At 54.8% G+C, this 19296-nt stretch overlaps 1 protein-coding gene across 7 annotated transcripts in view; it reads left to right on the top strand.

Annotated features, from left to right (window-relative positions):
• The window catches only part of TOM1L2 (target of myb1-like 2 (chicken)), a 108036-nt gene extending 88740 nt beyond the window's left edge, over positions 1 to 19296 (top strand). For 2 of the 7 annotated variants that reach the window (XM_012726269.1, XM_012726266.1), the window contains 8 exons: positions 214 to 262; positions 678 to 801; positions 2372 to 2489; positions 3670 to 3745; positions 6564 to 6629; positions 12195 to 12254; positions 14101 to 14137; positions 15201 to 19296. In XM_012726269.1, the coding sequence (XP_012581723.1) occupies positions 214 to 262; positions 678 to 801; positions 2372 to 2489; positions 3670 to 3745; positions 6564 to 6629; positions 12195 to 12254; positions 14101 to 14137; positions 15201 to 15367 (697 nt within the window). In that variant the 3' untranslated portion in view covers positions 15368 to 19296. Of the gene's footprint in view, positions 1 to 213; positions 263 to 677; positions 802 to 2371; positions 2490 to 3669; positions 3746 to 6563; positions 6699 to 12194; positions 12255 to 14100; positions 14138 to 15200 lie in introns of all 7 variants that reach the window. The other 5 variants (XM_012726267.1, XM_012726265.1, XR_001145536.1 and 2 more) reach the window with 4 other exon arrangements.

Genomic DNA, 19296 nt, shown 5'->3' with positions numbered 1-19296 from the left:
CGGGGAAGGCTGATCCTCCTCTGGGGGGACCTCACCTTGAGGAAGACCTGGAAAAGTTGTATATGTGGGGGTTCACTTCTCCTAGCCCCCCAGGTGGGCCTGGTTGGTCTCCTTTCCTCAGTTTCTACTGTCCTCCCAGGACCAGCAAGCATCCTGGAGCCACATCATAAGCATCTATCTCTTTCCTCACCATTCTTTCCCTTCCCTTGTTAGGTTTGAGCGATACAGATCAGGCCGATCGGTTCAGAATGCCAGTAATGGAGTAAGTATTCTTTCAGAAGTCCTTCATCTGCAGAGCAGGAAACTGCCTCCTTCGACCTCATCTCCAGTTTTTCTTACCGGGGTGAAGATATTTGGGCAACTGAAGAGCAAACTGCTTGGTGGGATACTGAGGAAGAGCTAGCAGGCACATCCCTAAAGGGAGGGTGGCAAGGAAACCCCAAGTTAACAGCCCCGGAATGGTCCCTGATTCAGCCCTGCCTCCTTTAAGTTGGGGTGTGGGGAGGCCACTGGGGGAAGCACACTGAAACCCCTGCTTGGGGTGAGGGGAACCATCTAGCTCCTGTCCTGGCTCAGTGGTGATGTCTTTCCTCTGGAACCCTGCATGGCACCTGCTCATTTTACCTGAGAACTGGCACGAACACCCTGGGGCTCACCACCATCTCATGCTCTGACAGGTACTGAACGAAGTAACAGAAGACAACTTAATAGACCTGGGGCCAGGGTCTCCAGCGGTGGTGAGCCCAATGGTGGGGAACACGGCACCCCCATCTTCCCTCTCCTCCCAGCTTGCAGGCTTGGGTGAGTGTCAACAAGGGGTAAAGGGCCTCCTTTGCAGGTCACTTCTTGGGTGTGAATCTGGACTGAAGGTTCCTTTTTCCTTATTGGAAGCCTGGAGAGTATTTCTGAGTCCTAGCCAGTTGTACCAGCTTCACTTCCTAACTTCTTGCCCCAAGCTTAAAAAGTTTGGGAAACTTGAAAGTGGAGAAAAGCAGCAGTAAGAGAAGTTTTGAGTTTGCTTTTTAAAGAAAGGTCGCTGTGTTTTATTTGGAATATTCCCATTTTGATATCAACTGGCTAGTAAGTTTCAGCTCACTGGATGCTTGGGGCACAGGTCTAGGAAGTCTGCCAAAGCCACATCAGGATTTAGAAGATGATTTGTTGATGGATTGGTGATATCTGCCACAGACTTGGAAATAGAAAGTGATGACATTGACATTTTATTATTCTTGAATTATCATCAACCTAAAGTGTTCCACAGTCTGAAAGCTAAAATAAAAAACTCACCATATGGCCATAGTTCATTGTTAAGAGGGTGCTTATGACTCTCGAGGCTACGTATACACTAGATGACACCAATTTATAGTAGATTCACTTACACTACTAAATTAACTAATAAACCCGCTCAAAATGTACTCCCTGGTTTCTTCTTTTCTTAATATTTATCTTTATACCTTCATTTCATTTCTGCCAAATTGAGCGTTTATTTAGTGGCCTGTCAGTTGTTAATTCTAGCTTCTGAATATTTCATATATCTGTAGCTACTGTTCCTCTTAGAACTGATTGCGCTGCCTTCAGTCCATCCAGCATACAGTCTCAGATTTAATACCTAAAATTCAAATTAAACTCTAGCTCCACCTTCAGAAAAGGCCCAGTGTTTCTCCATCAGCTCTTTCAGCTGGCCTCAGACTCCCCACTGCCCCCTGCCACCTGCACACCCGCCGTCCAGCCTTCCCTGTTAGCCTTGCCGTGAGCACTGCTCACTTCCCACTCCCTGGTCTTCCAGGCCCTGAGCCTTTGTCCCTGCTCCTGCAGTATCACTTACTCAGCTGCAAGGACACACGCCTGTGTCAGTTTTGCGTATTTCCTGGCATCTCAAGTTCAGCATTGCTGTGGCCTGACTCCCGTCTACTCTGCCTTCCTTGAGGCCAAGGACCATGTCAGATTCAATTTGCTCTGCTAAAGATCTTGCTCCGAATGTGGTGGATGCCTATGAAATGTTTGTCAAATAAATAGGTGACTGCATCCTTCCAGGCAGTAATTGAGTTCATGAGCAGCACACTGATAAGGGCATTATGAGAAGTCTGTGGGCGCGGACCCTGTCCTTGCCCCTCAGTGCTGGCGATCTCCCTTCCATTCATAATGACTCTCTCCCCACCACGAATAGCTTGGGGGTCAGTGACTCTTCTCTCCCTCCCTCGCCAGGCTCCTCCTACCTGTGGTGAGCTAGGAATGCTAAGGAAAGTCTTGTGTCTCCCTGAACCTGCCCCCGAAAACCAGCCACCCCAGCTGACACCCTGACTTTGGGAATCCTTCAAGTCCACAGGCCACATTCTGTTTCATCCTCTCCTCGTCTGTTTTGTTCCCACAGACCTGGGGACAGACAGCGTCAGCGGCACCCTCAGTTCACTCCAGCAGTGTAATTCTCGTGACGGCTTTGACATGTTTGCTCAGACGAGAGGGAACTCCTTGGCCGAGCAACGCAAGACGTACGTAGGGACCCTTGCAGTGGCTCTGGGAAGATATCGGGGGAGAATTGACACAGGCTTGGTCACAAGCCAACACAAAGAAGCCTTTTATTTGCCAGGTCCCAGACTGCCAAGAACTTTAAAATATGGCTGTGAGGACTTGGCAGTGGATACAGATGTTGAATGAATGCCAGCCCTACCTCTACTCCCACCCCCACCCCACCACCTTGGGGTTGGTTGTTTGATTCCTCCTATCAGTCACAAGAGATGCTCTGCTGTTCTCTCTCTACCCTACTGCTGTCAGTGCTGCTCCAGAGACCCGCTCTTCTGTGGGAGGAGCTGGAGTTAGGCTATAGCCAGGCAGAGACTGGTACTGCTTCCTAGGAGCGTGCCTTTCCTGCCCAGGGGTGGGGGCAGAACCTTTACTGACAGCAGCTTTGGCCCAGATGAGCCACGTGGAGCTAGGGGAGCTGATCCCAGTGTAGACAAGCCCCTGCCTCTCAGGGAGGCGCTGGAACATGATCTGAGCATGTTCAGTCTGAAAGCAAGCCAGGAACGCTGCCCTCCCCACCCACCACCCCCAGGCCCTCCCGCACCGTGGTGTGTGTACTTGAGTCCTGTGCTCAGGACTGAACAAGTGGACCAGGAAGTGAAGGCTCTGGCACCCTTCACCAGCAAAAATTGCTTTCAAGACAGATGTAGCAGGAGTGGGCACAGAGGAAGACGACTCCGTAATCAGTGACAGCTCCTGATCCCAGCTGTGGGTCTACCTTCCGGCAAACGCCACGGAGGCTGCTGCTTTAAAATAAGAATTAATAGTATGTTGCCTTTATCTGTAGTCCCTCCTTCCAGCAGTTTTGGGGCTCTTTTGATATCTCCTCACTGAGCTTAGAGAGTCATGCAGGGACATGGTGCCTGAGGCCCCAGAGGAAATGAGTGGTTGAACCAGTGCGAGAACCCAGGTCTCCAAACTTCAGCTGCTGTCGGCCAGGTGCGCGAGCCCCGAGCCTCTGCCCAGATGCCAGGGCTGCGTTGGTGTTACAGTGGTGAGCGTAGCGGCCTTCCACATGCCAAGGCTGTGGGAAACATGTCTCCTAGTACCTGGGAGGAAGGCGCTGTAGTAGAAAGTGATTATAGGTCACTTCCCTCTTGTCCACACCCACTGGACGAGCTCACTCTCCCTGTGCTGCTTTGCTTCCAGAGTGACCTATGAGGACCCTCAGGCTGTTGGTGGACTGGCTTCTGCACTAGACAGTCGAAAACAGAACTCTGAAGTGGTAGGTCTTGAACCCTAATTTTCTACCTTGCGTCCTCTGAAGGGAAAAGTGGGTTGTTTGGCAAAACCGGCTGGGCAATTAAGCAGAAGCTGCCTTGCACAGAGGGCAGATGGGAATGAGAGTACTATCACCTCACTGAGTCCTCATCCCGATAGGGGGTGACAGCCCAGATCAGCTTCCCATTGACACTGTCCAAAGCAGGCCCAGATTGGTAGATTGTGCCCGGGGCACCCAAAGAGTGGGTATGGGAGGTTCCACTCCCGGGAGGTCTGACCCAGAACCCTGGTCTTCCTGTACTAGGGCCCAGGTTGCCTGTGGCCAGATAGGGTCTCTCCTCAAAGGTTACAGTGTCCTGGGGTGGGTAACGCTCTGACAAAATACTGACCCTTACAAAGAAGGAAAATGCCCACCTGAGTTGCATCTCTGTTGCTTATCTGCAGCTGGCCTAGCAAAGCAGTTCTAGCCTCATTGGCAGGTAGTTGATGGGCAGGATTTGTTTGGGGAACTGGGGTTAGAAGGGTGGGAGGAGCGGTAGGTGGTGACTAAGAGGGTGTTCTGGGAAGCTCTGTGTCTCAAAGGAGCAGAACTAAATTAAAAGTGGGGGTACTTTGAGGTGGGCATGGTGCTGGTTGGAGCACCGAGCTGTCGTGCATATTCTGTGGGGCTTCAGAAAGGATCGCTGTCTTGATGCCTCTCACAAGACAGTTTCCCTTTGTGCCCAAGACACGTGCGGCAGGGTGTGAATGAACGTCCGTTGCAGGGGCAGGGGGATGAGGGCTGTGGGGACAGCAGACACCCAAACAGCTGGAGCTCCTCTCAGGATCCCCCAACTGGGCCAGAAAGAGGCAGTTCCCACCTGTCACTAGGACTGCTTCCTGAGTGCCACTTCTTAGCCACCTGCAGCCCCTGTCCACGTGGGCCCTGGCAGGGCCAGAGCTGCAGCCTGGTCTCTGAGGGAAAGCTCCTGGGAAGGATTCCTGTCCCTGGTGGGAGGAACTCCTCATTCTGCCTCTGCCGGCCCTGGCTGAGGGCGCCGCATCCCTCCGCACAGGCCACCAGGGGGCACAGAAGAGTTGGCCCAGCTGCCTTGGGCTCTTAGCACCCTGCCGTTCCCCTGAAGAGTGGGCAGTGCCCACCCCTGAGACAGGGACTCCCAGATCAAAGCAGTGCCATGGTTCTGTCACTCCCATCCCTAAGATGCCTCTGAGGGAGCGTATTAGGGACACCTGGTGAGGACAGCCCCTCCTCCTGGCCCACAGTGGCTTCCCCTGGCCTGACTGCGGGACAGAGCTGCAACAGGCTGACAGCCTTTGCTGTCCACCCTCCCTCCAGGGCCTGCCCCTCCCCATCCTGGGCGTGTCCAGCTGCACTGCTGCTCTTATCAGTGCTGGGGCCTGCGTGCAAGCCCAGGAGATGTGGCTGGCTTCCTGCCCTTTACCCTTTGGGTGCGTGGCTTGGCCCTTCTCCTGTTTTCAAAGGTCTTGATGACTCCAGCATGTTTTCCATGTGGTGGCAGGCAGATTACTTTTCATGTTCACTGCCCAGTGGGGAATCAGGATTTGTGTCAGCACTGTGTGTGTGTGTGTGTGTGTGGTGTGTCTCCGTGTGTGTTTCCGTGTGTGTCTACGCATCTGTGTATATTGATGTAAGGATCTGTGTACACAGACTTACTCACGTGCATCTTCAGGCCAGTGCTTTGGGTTACATTGTTCTACATCCTAAGTCATGCTGACCTGGAAATGAAAACTGGGCCAAAGAAGAAAATAAGAATCCAAGGGGGGTGAGGGATGACACTTCTGCAGTACAACCAGACTAGTATTCTTTTTAAGATTTATTTATTTATGTATACAAGAGCTGGGGTGTAGGCTAAAGGGGCAGGAGGTGAGAGGCTTCACCAGAGACAGAGTGGGGAGCAGAACAGGCAGATCCACTGAAATATACTGCTGAGGGGAGCAGCGGGTAGGTCAGGAGAGGTCTGCTGCGCCACGTGGGTCACCTCCAGGCTGGGGCTGTTGCTGCGGTGGCTGGCAATAGCTTTGCTAGTGCTGACTTAACCCCTGTGCCACCAGGGAGGCCCACAGATCAGTATTCTTAACTTTGAATATTTGTATAGCAATATTCCTAAATTTGCATTCCAGTTAAAAGCTTAGATAAAGAACACACAGGTTAGGGCCCTCCATGGTGGTGCAACGGGTTAAAGCACAGCACCAAGAAGCTAAAGCCGCTGCAGCACCCGCCCTGGAGGTGATCCACATGGCGTGGCAGACCTCTCCTGACCGGCCCGCTGCTCCCCTCAGCATTGTACTTCGTCAGTCAGCCTGTTCTGCTCCCCACCTGTCTGGTGAATCCTCTCACCACTCCTGCACTCTGGCCTGTACCCCAGTTCTGTATGAATAAATAAATAAATCTTAAAAAAAAAAAAAGAATACATAGGTTAATTGAGAAGCAGAAGTCAGTCAAAAATAAGTAAAAATGATGCGTAAAAGCTGGTTCTTTGACAAGTTGTCGCCCGGAGAGGCCTAATCAGAGACACATCCTGAGCGACCTGTGACCTCCTGGTTTCTCAAGTGTGTGGGGATGGTTGGTAAAAGCACATGTTATCCTGTTGGGATTCTTGGCTACTAAACTTCTCTTCTCTTCTCAGGCAGGTAAGGGGGACATGCTGGAAGGGGCCCTGGTGGGGGCGGTGGGTCACGTTTCCTCATGACAGTCAGCTTTGAATAGCTGCCTTTCTGCATCCATGATATGTGCTACTGCCTTCTCTGTCTTGGGTCTCGCTGTGACTTTCCTTTCTGGGACTTTTCTGTCCTCGGCCCAGAAGAGAGGTAAAGTTGGGGACTCTGACCTGGAGCCCATAGACAGCTGGCTCATAACCCAAGGAATGGTGAGAGGTCACCCGCTGAGCCAAGCCCCCTGTCCACCCAGCGCTTACCTGTGTCACCTGCTGAGCCCTGTGAGTCAGACAGTACAAGGCCACGCTTCCCTTCTGACGGGGTGCCAAATTTCCCCCTCCTGTCTTTGTACAGTCTCCTGAATCCACTGACTTCCAGCCCCAGAAACACCTTCTCTGGTTTTCTGCTGAGGACTAGCCCTAAGGGTCTGGAACGTCTGCAAGAGTGGGGGGGGGGCCTTCCCTCCTTTTACTGTCTCCGGAGCTCTGGGCAGTATTCACTTTTCCAGGAGGAGCACAAGTTACTGTGGCTTTCGCCTGGGAGGGGACATTTCTAAGAGCATAGACTCAACAGTCTGACTGGCAGAGAAGTCCCTTCAGCCCTGGGCCTGTGAATTTGGCAGTCCTGTGCTGATGGGGTTATTACAAGGTCGTTATCTACGTACACTGAGTAACCCAGACAGGTTTGAGACCTCTTACAGAAACATGTAAACACAACAGGAACACATAAAAAAAGACAAGTCGGGGAACTTAATATCATAGTGCACTTAGTTCATCCTATCAGGTAGCCCAGAGTCAGATGCATAAAGAGAAGCTCTCCTCATTCAGGCTTCTTCTTGCCTTGGGACGACCTCCAGCGAAGCCACAGCTCTCAATGAGCACCCTGACTAGAGACCAAAGGTCTGTGTGTATGGTGGGGCTGGAGAAAAGAGAATGCAAGGATGGAGAGGCAAGCAAGGCAGAGAAAGCATGGGGCCCTAGGGTGCGGTGGGCGTGATGCTGGGCTCACTGGGGAAGAGGCGAAAAGAAAGTGACTCCTGGGAGCCAGGCCACGCCGCGGCAGGGGCTCAGGCCTCACAGAGGGTCTCCTGCCTGAGCAAGGTGTGCCTGGCCAGCAAGGAAGTGGGCTGCACAGGGCATCAGAACCATGGGGCGAGGGGGGTCTTCTGCCATTTGCAGAGCACGCTCAGGTGGGTCTAGCCTCCTACCTGTCACAGCAGCAGGCTGCTCTGTCCTGTGGTTTCTGCACCAGGACCCAGGGCCATTCTTCATGACCTGGGCTGTCTGGGCTCCTCATTCGCTTCTATATGGGGTCCGTGTGTGTGTAGCCTTACAGAAGGACTCCCAGAAAACATGTCCGCTCCATTGTCAAAATTGGGAGAATCCAGCCATGTGTCCTTGTGCCTATTTAATCCTGCAAAAAAGGATACTGCCCACAAATATCCTGTGTGGTCTTGGCAGCTGGTGGTGGCACCTGCCTCTGACCACACAGGCTGCTCTCCACTGCCCTGACCCCACTGAGAGCTCCAGTCTCCACCTCCCCAAAAACAAGCCCAACTAACAGCTAACTGGTATCTCACCTGCCTGATTGCAGTGTTTTTCCTTCTAAACAATGTATATTAATTGCTTTGCATTATTTCCCGTAGCTAGAAACCCTAAGTCTTGCCAACCTTCCCTAGTACAAATTCTTTACATGGAAACTTTTTGTGCTGTTGAGTGAGACCGGAGGGCTTTCAGACTGTCACTTGAGCCACAATGCTGGAAATAGCACACCGAGCTTCAGATGCAGCGCCTGTGGCATGGGAGACAGGACAGTTAGGTTCCCTGGAGGGATCGGGGCTGTGGGGGGCTGACCCTTGTTCTCCGGGGACGTCAGGTGTTTAGCTATCCCACACCAGTGTTAACAAGGCCAGGCTCATAACCAGCTGGAGAAAACACTGAGAACCGTCTTGAGCCATCCTGCCCGGACCTGCTCTCCCTCCCTGCCTCTCCAGCCCTTTTGCCCCTCCTGCCTGGTGATCAGAGCGACTGTCTCCCCCATGCAGGGCAAAGCAGGGGAGTGTCCTGCTGTAAACAAATGGAAGTCGCAACAAGAACAGAAGTGCTCGTTAAAAGTCTGCTGCTGCCGGAGCCCAGATTTGGGGCTGTGGGGTTGGGTAGGAGGAGCCCAGAGCCTGCAAGTGTCCCCAGACACAGCAAGCCTGAGGCCACCAAGTGCTGTTTGTGGCAGCATCAGCGACAGCATCTCCCCTTGGACAAGTGACCCCGCCGCTCCCTAAGGCAGAGCTGCCCATGCTGGCAGCCAGGCGAGGACAGTGGACAGCTTCCCCACGGCGCACATCAAAACTTGCCGCTTCTGCTACCCGAGAGGCCAGATGATCTAGCCATCACCTCAGCCCCGCTAACCCTGCCTAGCCAGTCTCCAGGGGGAGTTAGTTTTAGGCACTGGCCTTCCCTCCCCCACCCCCCACCCCCCCAGCACTGGCCTTTACTGGAGGTGGTGCCCGCAGTAGCTGCCTTTGTTTTTCTTGATTCACATCTCTTTCCCTTCCCGTCTCCCTCCTCCATCTCACACTCTTCTTCAGCCCCCTTGGACCACCCTTCAGCTTGGACCATTACCCAAGAAGATGCTAAAACCCTACATGTCAGAGTCCACAGTCTCTTAGGAACCAGCTGGACCAGGCCTTATTTGACAGATGAGAAAACTGAGGCCCACGGGGGACTGGTGATATGCCGTAAGCCACGGGGCAGTGGCAGGGTCCAGTGCCCTCTTCTCCATCCAGGCCTGTCCCTTCCCTCCCATCAGGTGCACTGGGCACTTCCTCGTTCTCCCGCAGTTTCTTTAGCTCCTAGCCAGTGTTCAGTCTGTGTCTGATAGTGCTTTCATTTAATGGAGGAACTTTACCCTAGTACGGTACTCCAGACACTGATTTACCAGGACTGGAGGTTTCCATAGCCAAGGTCTGGTAAGCCTTGTGTATGGAAACTTTACTGTGAGTCACACCCTAGCCACATGACTCACTCTGAGGCTCAAGTACTTTTCATCTCCCGTCAGGAATCAGTTTCAATAATTTCTGATGTCTCTAGGCTGCCGAAGTAAAAAAGAGAGACATTCCTACTGGGAGTTATGAGGTTGGGAGCCTTGCAGGGTGAAAGTCAAATATAACTGTCTGCCACCCCGAGGTCAAGAATTGCCCATGTCCCTGCCTCTCCTCTTGAAGCTCAGAAGCTTCTTAGGACAACAGAGACGGGACCTACCGGGGCAAGAAGCAAGCCCAGGGAGAATCCACTTGCCCCACTTCCTGCCCGTCGAGCCCAAGGAGCCCTGACCATGGTCTCCCCTCCCCAGCTTGCCTCTTGTGCTTTGGGCTTTGTCTGGAGGAAGCTAGCCCATCAGCACACTGCTTATTTGGAGAAGTTTAGGAGAGGGAAGAAAAGTGTTCCCATGATCCAGCTTCTGGAGCACTTTTTTCTTCCAAAGCCTGAAGAGTTTCTCAAATATCTGAGTGTTTATTTTCTGAGCGTGGTGGCTCTCAAGAGTAATCCTCCGACAAGAAAATTGGAGCATGATTCCAGGCCACAAGGGACTTGTTTTTGAACAGTAACCAAAAAATTATGAGCAAAATCTGAAGGCGTAAGGCCCATGACCCCTTAATGGCTTTTCTCAAGCTTTTGCAACACACTGAAAAGCTCTGTCCATTTAATCTCCATTTCTCTGAGGTAGTCTAAAGCTGGGTAGGTAAAAAGCCCAGCATGCACTCCAGCACCTGTGCCTGGGTGAATTTTCTCTTTGGAGATGCAGTTGATGCCCCAAGCTTTAGTTCTGGAAACATGGTATGGCAGGCTTCTTCCCAGAGGCCTGGAGCTTGCTTCCCAGAGCACAGAGATCATGAAAACTGGCATCTCCTGTCAGGGGCTCTGTCATGGCTAGAGTGGCCACCAGCAAGCATGCCCAGCTGCTTTCTTTGTGATAGGGAAGGTAAGTTCTGGCTTTAGTTGCTGTTCGTCATCCACCTGCCTCTGTATCTTCCAGAGCAAGAATCACCTGCTTGCTTGTCCTTAGGTGTTAGTTCAGGGTGATTTGAACTCCTTGGTATTTTCTCACTTTAATATTCATAAGTCCCTAATCAGTCAAATAATAAAGTGGCTATCTTGACAGAATTTTCCTAATGTGATCCAGGTTGACTTGAACCTTTATGAAATATGTGTGGTCTACCCAAGCTGGGCCTGTAGTTAGGCACAGGGCACAGGTGGCCTGAGCAGGGGCTGCTGGACTCAGCGAGTGAGTGTGTGAAGCGCCAGTAGAATCCAGATACCGGCCATCATGTGCTCACTTGGGCCAAGAAGTCCTTGCTCCAGTGCATACCCAAACCTCATCATGAAGTTGCTATGTGGGTTGTCCTGCTAGGTCAGGGCTAGTGATTAGAAGACCTTGTTCTTTTCCTTTGTTAACTCCCTTGATACTTCTTTAGATTTGGCAACTATAAAGGTATTGCTTATTTTAAATTTATTCTTACTTTGGATTGTAACATTGGGGTGGAGCCAACTATAGACACAGGTGATTTTTCTAGACAGAGTGGGCTTTTCAGTGAGCCTTCCCCAGTTAGGCCAGGTGAGGAGGCAGGTCACTTCGATTAAGGTCAGTGAACTCATTTCTCTAGGCTGGGAGCCAACATTTCATTAATGTGGCTTCTAGGGGGTTAAAGGTTACCTTTACTTAGCATGTATCTCTGACAGCAGCTTAAATATTTATTCCTAGCTAAATTCAGCTTTCTGAGCCCCTATCCCCTAAGGCCCTGGGCAGATGTCCCAGGCTTGGAGACACTGGCCAGGCATACTTGAGGTGTGTTCATTTTGCTTGAGGGGTGGGGTCCAGTCACCCCCCTCCTCAGCCCATCCCCCCCCCCCCACCCCAGCCACAGCCACCACAATCAGTTGAACTTCTTTTCTTTGACTACTGAAGCACAGACAGCCATTGAAAGCTGGGAAGAAAGGGTGAGATTAAAGGAAGCTATTGCATTCAGCACGTCTTTGGGCTTTTTCCCCCTAAAGACACACAAAGAAGACTAAAGGCCTGCAGTCCCTTTGTCATCAAAGCCCTCGATTTTTGCTCATGTTTCTCTTAGTGGTGAAATGTGCCTGCCTTCTGTCAGCCAGGCCACACCTAGGCCTGGGTGCCGCCTCCTCCCACTCAGAAATGCTCCAGGACACATTTTGAAATACTTTCAATGAGCAAACAGCCCCCCAGGGCTGACTGCAATACCCACCTGGCCACCTGCATCCTAGTCTGGACAGGCGGCCTCCCTGGTAGCATCTGGGCCCACAGGGGGGCATTTCAGTGGCAGGTGGGCCGCACGCCCACTGTCATAAACTTCTACAGCTGATCTGGAGCCTAAGCGCGTTCCTGGGCTTCGGGAGCATTTGGCTGCCCTAGCCTGGGAGATCCCATGTGGGAGGGCTGACACGCATAGTCAAAAAGTTCTCCATTTCAAGAGCTCGTACTGCCGCCTCCCTTCCCGGCCCTGCTGGTCAGCCTCGCTTCTTAGAATTGGCCTCATTGCTTTCCTCGCCCGCCATTTCACGTGTGGCTGCCTCGTGTTGCCCGTGCCTGCTGTGCCAGTTGTTTTTTTTTTTTGTTTTTTTGTTTTTTTGTTTTTGCTGTGTGTACATTTTGGTTTCATTTGGGGGTTGTTTTTGACAATTTACTTTGTTCCGGTGTTCTGTCTTCCTTTGCCTGGCTGTGTGGGTTGCCTGGCCCGCTGCTTGCCGCCTCCATAGATCCCCGTTGCTCAGCCCTCTGTCATGGACGACATTGAGGTGTGGCTCAGGACGGACCTGGTGAGACTTGACTTTTATATTCGTGTGTGGGGTGGGGTGAGGCAGAGGCTCTCCTGAGGATGGGCTTCGGGACACCCATAGGGGCTGCTCACCCTGGTGCTGGAGGAGGGAGGTGGGGGGCCAGGATGGTTCTTGTAGCCCCCAACTCCTCACAGCTGGCCTTTCCCTACAAAACACGGTGGGGTGCAGGAGGGCAGCAGAGACGGTGGCCTGTCCAGGCTCAGCCCTCACCAGCTTGCAGCGAGAGGCCAGCTGGGGTGTGAGTCAGCTCTAGCTGGCTCTAAAACACAGTTTACCCTGTTACGTTTCAGTTCCAGGTGTGTGTGTGTGTATGTGTACACACTTGGGGTGTTTTTTTTTATTTTTAGGGGGCTTGCAGTTCAGGATTTTTTTGATTTTTCTTTTTTTTTTTTCCTTTTTAATTGTGAAATATACACAAGTCTGGTATTTTTTGGGTTTTTTTTTTTTTAATCACTGTCATCCCTTCTATCTGTGGTATCTTTGATTTAAAAGCACTCTTGCCCCTGAAACCATTGTCTTTATCCTCAGCGATAAGGCAGGAAGGCAAGTTATCATGCATCTGCCCGTGGCAGCAGGTTCTGAGCAATGAGAGCTGCAGCGGCTGGTCCCGCCAACCTCTGTCCCTTGCAAAGCCCTGTCACTCTCAGCAGCCTGCAGGAGGTGGGGTGGGGGTGGTTGGCTGTGGAACTAGAAGAGTGGCTTGCCCGAGGTCTTACAGGCTGTAGGGAGTCTCCCTCAGACCTCATCTCTGCTGCCTCCTTTTCTGGGGGCCCTGCCCCAGAGCAGAATGGGTCCCTAACCACAGAGCCAGCCTGGTGGCTGCGGTCCTTGGCTGCGCTCCCTCCCACACACGGACAGTAGACCTTCACCAGGCCGCTCACTGCTCTGGGTCCCTCCCTTAAGACCAGGCTTTCCCGACACTCATTGCCTAATCAAAGAAGACACCCAGGTGCTTGGAGAGGACAAAAATGCCCCATAGCTTCCCCAAGAGAATGCCTAGACAGGAACTGACTGCTATGATAGGAGCCAAGGCCCCGTAGTCCACCAAGGGGGAGGGACCTCCCCAACAAGGCTACATAGCAGGGCATGGTGGAACCAGGAAGGAAGCCAGGTCTCCCTGCCGCCCCAGCACCTTGTTCACTTCCCATTCAGCCCCCTTTCCAGGCACCCTCTCTATAAGGTGAGTCCCCAGCCCCCAGGCAGCCTCCAAGCTCAAGTGATTACCTCCTTCTACAAAAAAAATGCAGAGTGATCCACTCTCATTGTTAAGAGCCTGTGGCTGAGCTGGAACAGTTGATAGCATCTGGCCACAGAGGAGGCCAGCCTGCCCTGGGACAGTGTGGGCTGTGGCCTCTGGGGACAGCACTAGCCTGCTGCATCAGGCTGTGTGCAGACTTCAGCTCTGCCCCTTGCAGGCCTCAGGCACCCCCCAGTAGGTAGGGACAGTGCCTCCCCACACCCCGTGGCTGGCGAGGAGGGACACAAAGGCGCAGGATTGAGGGCCCTGGGCTTGTTCTCCTCCGGAAGCGTGTCCCAGATGGGGAGAGGCCTGCTGAGGTCCAGCCCTGCAGCTCAGCTCAGAGAACCAGCTCGCACCGTTTTTTAAATTTTCCTTTCCAGCCCTTCTAGGCGATCAAAACTACTTTGTTTTTGTTTTTTATGTTTTGCTTTTAAAAACAAAGCAAATGATCGGCACATGGCTATTCCTGATCTCTGGGAAGGGGAAGCTCTGTGCAGGCTGTGATATGCAGCCCTGGGCTGGCAGCTGGCAGGGAGAGGCAGCATGGCGGGTGGCCCTAACGCCCTCTCTCTGCTCCTCCCACAGAAGGGCGATGACCTGGAAGAGGGCGTCACGAGTGAAGGTATGGTCCGGCTGGAGCTTTAAGCCCCCTCCCTGGACGTGCCCAGAGCTGGCGCCCCACCTTGGAGCACCTACAGCCAGAGCGTCTCCTGGTGCCGGGCCTGGGCCAGGGCTTTGGCTGTTGCACCCAGGCCTCATGCTAGTAAAGCAAGTGTCAGATCACAGAACTAGGGGCTCTGCCTACTGACTGCTGTCCGACGACAACACAGCCCCAAACCGGCACCCCTGGCCAGTTTGTCCTCATGCCCTGCTGCTCCATCCAGCAGCAAGATGCATACCTGAGTGCAGGGCACCTCTCCAGGCCTAGATCCTATGAGCTCACTCACTCCGTGGCCAGTTAATGGATTGGGTAGGGAAGTTTCTGTGGCAGCCCCCCTGTTCCTGTCTCACCTCCACAGCCCCTGCCTGTCTCCCCTCCCACTGCCTCCTCCTCCTCTGCTGGACCTTCTGCGCAGACCCCTGCCCGGGCCTGGTTCCTCACTGGTAGGGAGGACAAGGAATGGTCCATGGTAGGTTTAAGTAGGAACTCACTCTTCCGCTGTCCCTCGCAGGCACCCCCCACCCCCGCAGTGATCTGAGCGTGGAATAGCTCCAGGGCTGCTGGGCAGTAGGGCAGGAATCGGTGCCTGCCTAAGTGCTTTCCCAAGCCTTTCCTGACAGGAACCCCTTCCCGTCGGTGCCAGGCTTCCCTAGGTGGTGGGGCTGCCCTGTTCTACCCACCCAGGCGAGAGGTGGCAGAGGAGGAAAAAGAGGCATCACCCCTGGCTCTGGCGGGCTGCAGGTTTGGGGGCTGCATTGCCGTGGGAGGGAGTAGTAGTGCCTAGATTGTGATCTGCCAACATTTGCTTCATTAGCATGAAGCTGAGGGAGAGCCAAAGCCTCCCTCCCTGGCAGGTGGCCCAGGGCAGTGTGGCAAGGGTGGGGACTCACACTGGGGCAACCCCGTGGGTACAGGTGAAGTGGAGGTACGGGGAGTAGGCGGAGTGTGGTTACTGAGGCATGAACCTCAGGGAGGACCTAGCCCCCTACCAATGCTGGCCCTTGCCTTGGTTTTTGTGTTGCAGAGTTTGATAAATTCCTTGAAGAAAGAGCCAAAGCTGCTGAAATGGTTCCCAACCTCCCCTCACCCCCAGTGGAAGCCCCGGCCCCGGCCCCGGCCCCGGGCCCGGCCTCCAACCCTTCAGGCCGGAAGAAGTCAGAGCGGTCTGAGGATGCCCTCTTCGCCCTGTGAGCTGCTCTGTGGTTTGGCCCCCGGGATGGCAGGTCACCTCTCGCTGCCCGGTTCACTCTAGGCACTGGCCACTCCCCTCACCCCCAGCCCCACGTGGTCCTGCGCTGCTGTGTCTCCATGGAAATACCACTGTGTTTGCTCCCAGGCCTCCCACTAGTCAGGACCAGCTTTAGCCACCTTCTCTCGGCAGTGGGACAGCTGCGGCAGCCAGGGGCCCTCCCTCTCTCCTTCCCTCCTCCTGCTCCCGCCTACGAGCTCCCTCTGCCCATGTTTCCTCCCGGAAGAGTGGGCAGTGGGGCCCAGCCCCAGGCAGGGCGGTCCCCTCGGGACTGTCTTCTGAGCAGACACCTGGATAGTCTTTCCTCCAGTCACCTGCCCACAGAGAAGGGAGTCAGGCCCCTTCCCCTGCCTGGCTCAGTGACTCTCCCTGGACTGGCTTGGCCTCGCAGAAAGGCTTTGTCTGCGCCTATGGGTTGGTCTCCCTCCCTGGACTGTGGCTCCCTGATGCGTGTCACTTTGTGGCACTTGGCATGCCCAGCACTTTAGAAGGTTCTGTGGGGTACCCATGTGTGGCGTCCCTCATCCTGGCGCTCTCTCCATCACTCAGCTGCTAGCTCCATGCCTGAGCAGGCACAGCAGCTGGCTTGGAAGCGAGGGGCCCCGTGGACCTGCAGTTTCTGGGCTGGGGAGAGAAAGCCAAGAGGGGGAAGGCGGCACGCTGGTGGGCAGGCTGCCGGCTCCCGTGGAGAGAGACCACCGCAGACCCAGCCACCCTGCGCACACTGCACTGGGCCTTCTGTGGAGGGGCCTGCACCGGGAGGAGTGACTGGCTTGCTGGGGGCGCTCTGTGAGCATGCTGAGCTCCGGCCTGGCCTGCAGCGGCTCTGTGCCTCCGTCCCAGGCCCAGCAGCGGGCCGTGCTTGGAGAGCCACACAGCTAGAGCAACACTGAGGTCCCTGGGCTGTTCCTGGGCATGGGGCTCAGCCTCTCCGTAGACTTTCCTGACAACCTCACCCCTCCCCTCAGATGCCCCCTGGCCTCCGATGCACCCGCTCCCAGCCGGCCGAGGCCGACAGTCTGGAGCTGAGCCGCGCGGGCTGGCGACGCCTGCTGTCCTGGTTCCTCACTGCGTGTCTCCTGGCCGTGGCACTGCGCTTGTGCTGGGCCCCGGCCTGAGTCCCAACTGCCCCTCCACTGTGCTGCACCTGCAACTGCTCATCCCAGCCCATGAGCCTCCGGGCCCACGTCCCGGTTCCAGCGTGCACTGCCCAGGCCTCGGGGGCCAAACCCGACACCTGGTTTCCCAACCCACGATGTGGTCAGTTCTTCCACCCGGCTGGTGGCCTGGAAGCCATGGCACTGGCCCAGGCAGGGAAAAGACACTGGGCCTGACTCGGCTGAGAGCAGTGCCATGGGCCCTGGGAGGAGCGTTAGGACCGGGACTGGAGCCGAGGGCTGTGCTAGGCAGTAAGAGAAACTACCCCAATGCAGAGCGAGCTGCTGTTCCCCCGGAGCCCCGTGCCCATCTCACACTACCACAGCTTCCTCCGAGGAAGGGCCTGGACTCTGGCTGGGACCAGGAGCAGCTGGGGACACTACACTCCACGTCCTCAGAGGATAGCAAGGGCCCTCCCCCACTGGATCTTCGCCAGGCTGATGCCGGCCCTGTCCTCTGGCTGCAAGTACCATGCCTATGCTCCCTCCACCCCTCCCCCCAGCCCTTGGCCAGCTCAAGCCCCTCTCCTCAGTGTGTCTCAGTCCCAAGGGCGGAATCCCCTGAGGCCAGCTTGGGCATTGTGACTTCTGGAGTCAGCTGTCTTAATGCCAGCCGCAGAGAAACTCGGTTGTACCCAGAGACTCCAGCTGGTATCCCCAGCCCTTTGATGCAGTTTGGAAGCATTCTAGGAGCAGGGACCTGCCTCTGCCAACCTGCCAGGCTTGCAGTCGTGGGCAGCAAGCTTTGGGTGCAGGAGCTGTGGTGCCACAGCAGCCAGCGCACTCAGGGAAGAGCAGCCTCCTGCCTTCCGGAAGGGGAAGTCACCACAAGGCCAGAAACCTGGAGGGTCTGAGGGGAGAGGAGGCTCCTGGTGGTGAGTAAAGCTCAGACATTCGCCTACCTGGGGAGACCCCAGCCAAGCTGTTGTAAACACTGTGGTCCAGAGCTGGCCCCCAAACCCTAACCCCAGCTGATCAGCCAGGGGTGGCTTCCAAAGCTGGCTGCCCCTAGTCCAGCAGAGAATGGTAGTTTCCTGTGGACTGGCAGAAAACCTCAGAGGTGTCAGCTGCCTCCCCGGCCTGCAGCCGCCCCTCCGGTGGCTTGCCAGCACTTCTGCTAGTGCGTGGTGTCCAGAGGCAGCCCACTCCCACCTGAGCAGGCTGAGGTGGCAGCTGAGACCTGCACGGGAAGGAAGAACGGGGCCCTTGAGCGGTTCTGCCCTGCTCAGTCCTGAGGCCCGGAGGACTCACCTGGGCCGCCCCTGCTATCTGGGGAGCGCAGCCCTCAGGCTGCTGATTAGGGAAAGCCAGCCAGAGCCTCTACCCCGCCCCTAGAAGTGAGACCCTTCTGAGCCACCAGTCTCTCCACAAGTGTTAGAAATCACAGATACAGTATGTACTTAATTACACTAAATTATTGCTGGGATTCCTTATAAGCACTAATTATACCTGATTATAGGTTAAAATATTTATTTTGTCAAAATATTTTCTTGGGGATGTGTTTAACCTTTCCTGTGTTCACTGTGTGCTGAGACATGGAGACTAACCGTCTCCTCTTGCCTGCCATTTTGGCCTGTGGGCTGCGTGAATGGTTCTGTGTGCGGCTTGACCTGGGGCTCTGGTGGGCCTTCGGCCAACCTCCCAGAGCTGTCCCTTCCTGGGCACTCCCCAGGCACCGAGCAGCGACCAGGCTGAGGACTCCTTCACGGGTCAGCATGACTGGGACAGGGGTCTCTGAAAGGGCTTGTTGCCGCCCCGGGGCCAGAAGGGAAGGCGACTTCCACTCTGTCGTCTCTCCTCCCGTCTGTGTGTCAGTCCCCTCAGTGTGAGTGACAGTGCTGCCTGCCCTGCTCCAGACCTTGGCTCACTGCCCTTCCCCACCCAGAGGTCCAGAGCAAGGGCGCCTCAGGCCTGGGTGGCCCCAGGCCCAGGCGGTGACTCAAGGCTCCAGCTGGAAGAGAGGCGGCAAGGGCTGTGGATGGCCCAGAGCAGCAGGCCCGACTCCTCCTCTAGCACCATGATGGCCACGGGCTTCCTGCCTCTCTCCTCCTTCCCGCAGCCACACCCTCCACTTCGCCTGCACACACTCCAGCTCAGTCCTGCCCGGCTTCTGGATGATTTGATGGGGCCTGTGGCCTGGCAGGAGGAAACGGAGGTGGAGCAGTGCTGTTCTTTCAGCCAGCCCATCGTGAGCAACCCATCAGCTGTTGGGGTGTCTGGGCCACCCGTGGCAAGTGTGTGTGCCCCCAAGATACCCGCTGAAGTACCTGCCTCTCCCAGTGCCCATCTCCAGCCCTTCCTGTCCATGGGGGTCCAAGCCGGGCTTCTCCTGCCATCACCAGCCCCCCCGGGAGCAGCTGTCAACCCTGGAGTCACACTGCTTTTCTCTGGATAAACCCTCCAGGCTCCCCTGGGGAAGGGGATGAATATTTATTTCCTAAAGTTTGCACTTAATTTGTAAGGTTTCTCAGGATTGTTGGGGGCTATTGAGAAAAGGAATGTGTTGATTTTGTTGTCCAGTCGTCCCCAAAAGTCTGGTGTTCTGTCACTGTCGTGCGTTTCTGAGGCAGAGCGGTCAGCTCTGGAGGACAGGCCAGTGCACTCAAGACTCCATGTCTGTCCAGCCACTGGCTCTCCTTCCAGATGCCGTCTCTCTAGTTTGGGTTCTTGCATGTAAAATACTCCATGATAAATAAACAAACAAGCAAATCGTT

This window comes from Condylura cristata, unplaced genomic scaffold (assembly GCF_000260355.1).
Source record: "Condylura cristata isolate star-nosed mole 26May11 unplaced genomic scaffold, ConCri1.0 scaffold00017, whole genome shotgun sequence".
NCBI lineage: Eukaryota > Metazoa > Chordata > Mammalia > Eulipotyphla > Talpidae > Condylura > Condylura cristata.
The sequence above is the reverse complement of the archived record's forward strand: the minus strand, read 5'-3'. Positions and strand labels throughout refer to the sequence as shown.